Genomic DNA, 10,312 nt, shown 5'->3' with positions numbered 1-10,312 from the left:
AAGAGAGGATCAACTGTTAAGTTCAGTATGCTTCCCTCTAAGCCAATAAAGTAAATATTATTTTTTCATTTTAAAGATCAGATAAAAGAGGGAAAGGAAATTTGAGACATGTAAAGACTCATAACAACCCTGTAGGGCCATTATTCCCTTGACCATACGAGTCTCAGAAAGGCTAAATGATTTGTTAACAGTATCACAGCTCACTGAAGCTTCAGCCGACTTGAGCAAAGGTCTCCTGATTCCTCGGTCTTTGCTCCTTTCCCTCCACACTCACTGCCTCAGACGATTGCAGGTTCACATCCTCCACCCTTCCTCACTCAGGACAAAGACACCGCTGAGGGGGTTGTGTTTGCATTTCACAGATTCCATTTGACTAATTTAAAATGCTGAGGTGGTCAACCTGTATCACCTCTGTTTCCCAGTAATGTTTAACCTTAAGTTTTTTTTTAAAAAAAATCTAGCAGATAAAAGAGCATGTTATCTGGCAAGTCCATTCCACCTCCAACCCCCCACCCCCACCTCCCACTTGGTTATTAATTTCAGAACACATCTGAATTCTTTCTCTGTGGCATATGCTTGAGTAGAGGAACAGACAGCTCCTGGTCAGGGGCAGATTTCAAGTTCTCATCTGTTGGTACCAACACCATTATCAGATTCCTCTCTGTCGTCAACCTTTGAGATCTTCCCTGAGTACCGCTTGGTGTCTGAAGATCCACAAAGGTGTCTCTGGTCATCGCTGTCTTCACAGAATTAGTCTGCTCTCTCAGCAAAGCATCTGCTGTACTGAGCTTTGCTTCTGGAAGCAACTTTTCCCTGAGACCTGGTTGAAAGCAATTCTCTGGTGTTAAACTTCCCGGCATGGAGGTGAAGAACTTCGCGGCTTGGGATTATGTCGTATTTGCAGCCCTCTTTATCATTTCTTCTGGAATCGGGGTGTTCTTTGCTATTAAGGAGAGAAAGAAGGCGACTTCAAGGGAGTTCCTGGTTGGGGGGAGACAAATGAGCTGTGGTCCCGTGGCGTTGTCTCTGACAGCCAGCTTCATGTCAGCTGTCACTGTCCTGGGGGCCCCTTCCGAGGTCTACCGCTTTGGGGCCTCCTTCACACTCTTCTTCATTGCGTATACTTTTGTCATCATCTTCACATCCGAGCTCTTTCTGCCTGTGTTCTACAGATCTGGCATCACCAGCACTTATGAGGTAAGACAATTCTCCCCTTATTCTTTGTTTTGGGAGGAGTTGCTATTTTCTCTCCACTTGATCAATCTTTTGTTTTTTTTCCTTGTTTTCTCTAATGATACACATCCTCTTAATGATAATATGTGGTAATTGAAGAATACTCACTGATTTTTAAGAAAAATATGACAATGCTATTGGGAAAAGCTTAAGCTTTGGATACAGACACAGTTGTTTTTTCTTCTGTAGAACAAAGTCAAGGAGTTAACACCATGAGACTATTTCAAGGATTAAATGAGAACCTGTGTATGACCACTGAATACATTGCCTAACTTTTAAGAGCCTCTCAATGAGAGAGTTAAAGTTATTATTTGTATTATTATTAACATATTCTGAAAAGCCCGCAGAACGTATATCATGAATATTGTCATTTTCTGTAGGAAAACAGAGATAGTACAGGTGAATGACTTAGTCTAGCTTGCATAGTGAGTAAAGCCTACTGTGAACCATTTTGTCTGTATCTTTTTCCATCAGATAGTAGAGATGAGCATTCTAATACAAATTATTACTATGCTCCAGTTTTTAAAGGGGAAATGGTAATGTTTTCAAAAATTAGAAAATATTTTAATGAGAAGGAGTTGCTCCATAATACAAATATGGGGATTATTTTAATGAGAGGAAATGAGGTAGTCGTGTTTTGACTTTGCAATAATTCTCAAGAAAAATGTCAAGTTAAAAATTGAATTTGCATGCCCAATATTTAGTTTCTATGAAAAAAAGTGTTTATTTTCCTTATCAAACACCCTTACTAAGTCACAGCAGAGGACTCTAAACAGAAGAGGGTTGTTTTTCTTTTTTTGTTTGCTTTTTTAATCCTGTAAGCTAAATGATTATTAAATTAGTACAGAAACAGAAAAATATTTACAATATCAGTGACTCCATGGGACAAACATGGGTTGAAAAGCTAATTACTTATTGTTTTAAAATATATGTACATATGGGAAGGCCTATAGGGTTATAGTATATAAATTTAATTTACAAAGTTTGTTGCCCTCTACATATTTTTAAATTCTCCAATAGTAAGAAATCAAGGTTATGTAAAGTACAAATGAAGTTATTTTGGGATTGTCTCTTGCTCTGTAAGAACTGTCAGTGTGGCATAGGGATTAAGAGTATAGACTCCAGACTCAAGTCTATTTGGCTTTGAATGACAGCTCTGTCATGACTTTGGGAAAACGACTTAACTTCTCTGTACTTGATTTTTACATATGTGAAATAGTGATGATAAAATCACCTATCTCAAAGGACATCTCTGAGGAGTAAATGCAAAACCTTTTTTATTTTTCAATTACAGCTGACATTCATATGCAAATATTTTTAACACATCCTGGCAAAGAGTAAATGCTACATGAGAGTTTTGTGTTGTTATTGTGGTTGTTGCTACTGTCCCCACGTTTATATTCTGACTTAGTCTATCTATTGAAGCTTAAATTTGTTTCTTTGTTTATCATCCATTCCCTGTTCCTGATCCATATGGTAAATATTCTTTCTGGGACCTTTTAAAGCACTAAATATGGGAGGGGGTAGAGTCTATTTCCCCAGCTCTTGGCCTTGTGATTTGTTTTGACCAACAGAATGTGACAGAAATGATGTGTGTAGCTTAGGCTTCATTAGGCTCAGAGTTTCTGCCTTTGCTTTCCTGGAATGCTCTCTTGACACTGCTATGCCAGGAAGCTGTTCCAGCTGGTCCAGCTTCTGGAGCATGAGTGGGAACACAGAGGGAAACAGAGACACCCTAGTCACCAGCCATTGTCAAGTAACAACCAGAGGCTTTAGTGACCTTCTCACCCAGCTGATCTTCCAGTTGATTTCAACCCCACGGGAGCCCAGAGAAAACAAGTAGAGGAATCATGCAACAGATCTTCAAAATTATGACAAATAATAAATCCTTGATTTTTAAGCCCATGAGTTTTGGGGTGGATATTACACGGCAGTAGCCAACTGCTTTAAATGCTTTGATATACAGTGAGATTTCAAGACTAAGATATGCCATCTGTGCTACTTTGTCACCACCCTGTCCCCTGTCAAAGCATAAGGAATTGTTCTCACCCTCAAGTTATATATGAGGCTCAGCTCATTTGCAATATCATACATTTTCATTATCTCCACTTTGTTTATAATTAGTCTCATCATGCTGTCTCCACTTCAATTAATGTTATTTTTTATTTTTTATCACACACTAATAAATCCGGTTTGTTGTTTACATCTAACACTAGCTTAGAGGCTGGTGTCTGATCTACCTGCTTTCTCATTTTTCTTGGGCTTATCAAACTATATGGCTTCTAAACTCCTTACTCTTCAATTCAAACTTTTTTGTTGTAAGAATACACAGGATATTATTACAGTATATCTTCTTTTATAGTGGTTTAAAGCATTATAGATTACTTTTTTGGTAAATTTCTTTCCTTTTTATTTCTCTTTAAGTTAAATTTGTGGTATCATAGCAATTATATATAAATTTTGAGAAATTAGATGGGTAGGTATATGATATCACTATTGAATCTTACTTTAGCATAGTAAATGATATTACAAAATGTTTGTTGTGAAATAGATATTTAGGGTCTGATAGGGTCTTAACCAATGTTATGAAGCCTTTTAGGTCATTGTAAGGATTGATTTTTACCGTGATATGTGTCATTACCATGTTTGGGCAGAGGAGTAAGATGATGGGATTTGTATTTTGAGTGTTACACTACCTGGATGTTGAGAATGATTATAAGGTTTTAACTGCTGAAGAAGGGGGTCTAATTAGTAGGGTATTGCTATAATCTAGGCAAGATATGATAGTATTTAGTGGCAGCAGAGGAAATAATCTAAGTAACTGTGTTTTGAAATTGGGGGATAGGCCCCACAATTATTTTATGAACTGGGATGTGGACAGTGAGAGGAAGTGAGGAGTAACCATGTTCCATATTATTTGGGCTTGAACCAACATGAAAAGCTGACTTGCTATTTCCTGAGATGGAAAATAATGTGACTAAATCAGGTTTGGGGTTTTGAAAATAATCGAACACGATGTTAAATGTTACCTGTGCAAACCCGAAGTGTGCAACTTTTCTGTTGAACTTTCATTTTACTTTTGACTGCAGTAATAGCTGTAGACACAGCAAAGGTGGCCATTGAATGCTCTGAATAAGCCAATACATTCTTTCATATGTAAAATTATACAGTTGGAACAGTCTCTCTTATTTCACGGATGAGAAACCAGATGCTTAGATCAATGAGTGAGATAGTGGCAAGGCTCAAAGTAGAATTCAAGGAGTCTTTTTATTTATCTAGTTATTTTTTTTTCATGTACCCTTTTCTCCATACCATCTTTATAGTTTTACTTAAGATAAGAAAAGCATGGATCAGACAATAGAGTGTTTGGAATAGAAAGCATCCACAATGCAGAATAAAGATTTTGAGAAAGAGAGACATAAGCAGAGTTCCATTAAGAGAAGCAATGTGGCTTGATGTGTGGTTAATAGAATGGTGGGAAGGATTGGAATCCAGGAGATCAGTTATGGACCTACTACTGTAGTCTGGAAAAGATTAAATAAAGGCCTGAAGTGAATTTTGGAGCAATGGGAACATAAAAGGTGACAATGGCTTTTGTATATCCAGTAGGAAAATCCTGAGTAGCAAGCCAGAATGCTCATATTTTTTTAAGCAACCTATTTATCTTCCCTGATTATCTTGAGAAGCTTGAACAAGTATTGAGCTTTAATATATATTTGACTTTAAACAATCCATATTTTTTCTTGTTCTGCCATGTATGTACTAGTAGCATACAAGCACACGACAAATCCAAAGCACTAAACTCCAAGGAATAACAAAAAATTGAAACTTCTTAGCAGTTCTAGGTAAGACTCACTGACTCTTTGCATGTTCTTTATTCTTTCTAGTACTTACAACTACGATTCAACAAAGGAGTTCGCTATGCTGCAACAGTCATCTACATTGTGCAGACGGTAAGGATAAGGGCAGCTACAAATGTGGAATTGTGGGTGACAAGATACAGGTTAGTTTATTTCAGGTGGTAGTTAACTCAATTAAGAGAGAAATCTGATGCCTGACCGGTTTTGCTCAGTGGATAGAGCGTCAGCCTTCGGACGGAAAGGTCCCAGGTTCGATTCCGGTCAAGGGCATGTACCTTGGTTGCAGGCACATCCCCAGTGGGAGGTGTGCAGGAGGCAGCTGATCAATGTTTCTCTCTCATCAATGTTTCTAACTCTCTATCTCTCTCCCTTCCTCTCTGTAAAAAATCAATAAAATATATTTAAAAAAGAGAGAAATTTGATACTAAGAAGAAAATAGTTTCTTTTAAGGATAATACTTTTGAGATATGTGATTTCATCTAGTTATCCATTGCATATACCCCATATATACATACAAATAATAGCAAACAAATGTATATCATAAACCACAAAAAAATAAAGCATTTTCTTAATATTTACTTCAACTCTTTTTTTAAAAAAAAAATCTGTATACGTTGCTTTGGATATGAAGATATGAAATGGTCTGTTAACTGATTAAGAAAAAGTCTAGTTAACTGAGTTGAATCAGAAATACTCGTTTTGTTGAAAATTATTTGAAGACAATATTTCCACAGCAATACTCCCACTTGCCCCATCTGGACTCCTCTCCTCTCTCCCAGGGTCTGGGGTGCCCTCATGCAGCCTCAGCTTGCATGAGGCACACCTTTGTCAAGTTTCCTACTACTCACCAAGCATGTTCTGCTGAAAGATAACCTTCTTCTACTTTCTTAATCAAAACTCCCATTCACACAGGCTGAAGGATTTAAGAGAAATAAAAGGATGAAAAGAATGATCTATGATCTGTCTATAGGTGTTTACCTTTTCAAGCCCTCACGTAAATCTCTAACTGGTGAAATTTCATATAGAATGAAATGGCACTGCATCCACTTCCATCAGTGCAGTGGTCACAGTTCTGGGAGTTAGGAGCTATACTCATTGTGCAGATGACCCACATCATTAGTCTTCTCTGCACAGTACTTCCTCCTCACAGTTGCTTTCCATCTTCCTAAAATCCATAGCTTACAAACTGCTAAAACATATTTGTGTCATTATGATATGTGTATGAGGGGAGAGGGGGAGGGGGAGAGAGAGAGGGAGAGTAAATCAAAAACTTAACTTGAAGCCCATTTTTCTATCCTTTAGAAACACACCAGATCTAGCTGTAAAATCCCCAAATTTGCAGCAATCTTAAAAAGCCCAACCCTAACACTTATTCCTCCACCTAACACTTATATCCCTTTGGCAAACTAGCTACAGTGATCAGCAACTTTCAAATTAGAGTGGATGGGAATGAAATGCTTAGTGAACAAGTTGAAGCAAATTCATTTCTAAGGTCAATAAAGAACTTTCTAGGCAGCTTTCCCTTCCATGTGTCTCCTCTCAGTGTTTACCTCATGCTTGTTTCTCCACCAGATTCTCTATACGGGAGTGGTGGTGTATGCTCCTGCTCTGGCGCTCAATCAAGGTGAGTTATCAACAGTTCCTTGGGCACATTCCACCACTGTTATGCCTGCATTCTGGCCTTGAGAAATATTCCTAAAACATCTTGGGGAGACATTCCTGTGTTCGGGGTGCCCTGAATTATCGTGGGAGTCACAATATAAACCTCTAAAAGTTGAACATTGAAAGTAATGCAAATAATGAGTTACCTGATTTTGCCCACATGGTCCAAAACACACAGTGTAATCATTTGTTTTTTGTAATCACTGTAATGATGGGAGCTTTGGTATTATGCATGCACAACCACTACGTAAGATCATCCATAATATGCGGTGGTTTCTTAGTGGTTTCATAAAGCAGATAACCTTAGTATAATAATAAACGGTGCTTATACTTCAAGATTTACTCTTGACCCTTTTTGAGAGAATAGAATCCCAGAAACCAAAAGGAAAAAGAAAGTGAAATCAATTTTATAATGGTATCTATGATATTTGGAAGTTCTCAATATTCAGTTTAATCGTGCTATCTGCTTATACTCGGAAATATCAGCTCATGGCTGATGTTTATTTGGTTTTGATATACTCAAAGTAACACAAAAACAAAAGACAAATAATTGGTGCATATCAGAAGCTTCGGGATTTTAGGATAAAAAGTTGGCTCTTAACATTACATGAAATTTATGGACTCAGTGAAAGTATAATTATAGTAAAATCATCTTTGTCGACGTGAGAACATTCAAGAGAAAACTCTACTTTGGTTTTCATTTGCCCATAACGAACACTGACAAAAATACTGTTACTTTGTACTGGTAAAGCTTGCTGTTCGCAGAAAAACTTCTTTCAATATTCTTTCTCCTTTTGTAGTGACTGGGTTTGATCTCTGGGGCTCTGTGTTTGCAACAGGAATTGTTTGCACGTTCTACTGCACTCTGGTAAGTATCTAGCTGTGAAAAAGGACTTAGTGCTATCTCCTAATACAGGATAAGGGCAAATCTCCAGCAGCAGGGCATCTAAATATAGAAATTGCTATTCTAAAATTAAGTAGAAGTATGTGGGCTTATCTGTTGCGGTTTCCTGAGGAAAGTGCTGATGTTTTATTTAAAACTATTTTTGGTATCAACCATTAGTGGAATTTAAGCTCTGAGCTCATTTGAGAAAGTCACGGCTAAGAGAAGAGTTAATGAATGAAGTACCTCCTTGATCAGAGGATTAGGTGACCAAATGCAATTTCTTTTTTATTTTTTTAATACTTTTTATTGATTTCAGAGAAAGAGAGAGAAGAAGAGAGAGTTAGAAACATCAATGATGATAGAGAACCATTGATCAGCTGCCTCCTGCATGCCCCCTACTGGGGATTGAGCCTATAACCCGGGCATGTTCCCTTGACCAAAATCAAACCCAGGACCCTTTAGTCTGTAGGCCCACCCTCTATCCACTGAGCCAAACCGGCTAGGGCCCAAATGCAATTTCTGAGGAAAATACAAATTGCTCAATTACAGTGATTATAAATCATGGTTAGAGCTTATAATTCACTGTGCAATGGTTGAGTAAGCAAGGATGGCTGGTATTTTGTAAACCCGAGCATTCCACAGCTTGCTTTTATCTCTTATTCGTGGAGCTACTATGATAACATTTAACATTTAGCTTTACACATGCTCAGTCTTTAACCAAGAAACCTGGTTGTTATTGGCAACCTTTATATAATTGCCATAATTCACTTAGTTCAACAAACTTTCATTGAGTACCTATTATTTGCTATGCCCTGCCATGGGAACCTTTTTTCTTCTAAGCCATTTACATCATATACAGAGGCTATAAGTATCCAGCTAAGAATACAACAGTGGGTCTTAGGTAGCTGGATTCTCTTTCCTCCTTTCTGTAGAAAACAGTAAAGTACTTGCTATATTATCGCATAGCAGACCTACATGTCTTTTGGCATTATGTGCATGACACATACTCTGTTAACATATATCATGAGAATATGCAACTTTTAAATTAGAAGAAAGTATTATAGATGTCCCCCTTTTCCCTCCTATTGACCCCCTCCTCCCTGATCCCACTCTTTCCCCAGAATATACTATTTTAAAATGCCCTTATCTCTCTTTTATCATCTTTGCAAATCTCACCAGTTGTTTATGCTACGAAGTTTCCATTCTGTTCTCTCTACCTTCCATTCCAGGCACAATTCTCCCTAAGTTAAAAATAGACTCCTGCTCCTTCAGCATCTGGCTTTATCTGAGATTAGTTGTTCTGAGGTACCTGCCTATACAGTGATGAGGAGATACAGTGCTAGGGATGCTAAAGACTGACTTAGCAACAACAGTGGAAGACAGAAAGAGTGGAATAACATCTTCAAAGCAGTGAAATAAAACAATTATCAACCTATAGTTGTGTATTTAGCAAAATGATATTTCAGGAGCTGACTGTGAAGAACCAAGAAAATTTACCACCACCCAGCCAGTGTTGCTCAGTGGTTGGGCATTTACCTACGAACCAGGATGTCATGGTTCAATTCCTGGTCAGGGCACATGCAGAGGGTTGCACGCTCGATCCCCAGTGTGGGGAGTGCAAAAATCAGCTGATCAATGATGCTCTCTCATCATTGATATTTCTAGCTCTCTCTCCTCTCCTTTTCCTTCCTCTCTGAAATCAATAAAAATTTACTTAAAATAAAAATTTATGGCAAAATTTCAAGGGAACTCATTTAAATAAAATGATCAAAGTGGAAAAATGGAATTAAAACAAAGCAAAACCTCAACTGATTTATGCAAGAGAAGAAAAGAGGAAAAAAAAACCCAAACAAACAGAAAAAGTAGAACTAATAGAAACCAAAAAGTAAGATGTCAGAAACAAGTACGGATAGTTTAATCATCACAGTAAGTGAAAATAAACTAAATGGACTATTAAATTGGTGTCAGTTCTTCCCTCTATCCTGCTAGCTTCTGGCAGATTAAAACATCCATTTCTTCATGCCACTTGACTGACCTAATTCTCCCCATTGTTTACATGATAAAGCATAAGCTTCTTAGCCTAGTATTGAAAGTCTTTCATTAAGTGAATAAATCCACCCTTCTAATCTCTTCCCACCACACCTCTGTCCCTTCTCCACACTTGAGCCAGGTTAGGGGCTCCAGTGTCTCACCAAAATGGTGGGTTCTTTATCTAACATGTTTGCTCACACATATCGCAGTCTCTTTACATGGATAATCCCATTGGCTGCATAGCCTAAGACAACGGAAAGATAGTAAAAGAATAAGAAGTGATTCCTGCTGCCCAGGGGTATGCACTCTAGGAATGTAAGCCCTGGTTGCAATCTAGTAAACACAATTTAGTAAAGTAAGCAACACAGACTGATTAAATATTTCAGTGACACTCATGGTACAATGATGAAGCCTGTGATCTTTTCACAGAAGTTCTTGACACTCTGGAGGAGTAGCAAAGAAAGATCATTCTATTTTTTATTGTTAAAAATACCATGTGCTTTCTCATAGTGCTATTCATTTCCAAAGCTCTTTTATTTTTATTTATCTATATATTTTTTATATATTTATTATTGAAAGTATTACCTATATGCCCCCTTTTCCACCATTAACCCTTCTAGCCCACCCCACCCCCAGTCTC

The 10,312-nt window shown here is 37.6% G+C and overlaps 1 protein-coding gene across 1 annotated transcript in view; it reads left to right on the top strand.

Annotated features, from left to right (window-relative positions):
* Positions 1 to 514: 514 nt before the first annotated feature.
* SLC5A12 (solute carrier family 5 member 12) overlaps positions 515 to 10,312 on the top strand; it is a 36,670-nt gene continuing 26,872 nt past the window's right edge. The window contains exons 1-4 of the mRNA XM_036323350.1: positions 515 to 1,197; positions 5,121 to 5,186; positions 6,666 to 6,717; positions 7,556 to 7,623. Coding sequence (XP_036179243.1) covers positions 859 to 1,197; positions 5,121 to 5,186; positions 6,666 to 6,717; positions 7,556 to 7,623 — 525 coding nt within the window. The 5' untranslated portion in view covers positions 515 to 858. The remainder of the gene's footprint in view (positions 1,198 to 5,120; positions 5,187 to 6,665; positions 6,718 to 7,555; positions 7,624 to 10,312) is intronic.

This window comes from Myotis myotis, unplaced genomic scaffold (assembly GCF_014108235.1).
Source record: "Myotis myotis isolate mMyoMyo1 unplaced genomic scaffold, mMyoMyo1.p scaffold_m19_p_10, whole genome shotgun sequence".
Taxonomy (NCBI): domain Eukaryota; kingdom Metazoa; phylum Chordata; class Mammalia; order Chiroptera; family Vespertilionidae; genus Myotis; species Myotis myotis.
This window is presented reverse-complemented; position numbering and strand designations above follow the sequence as displayed.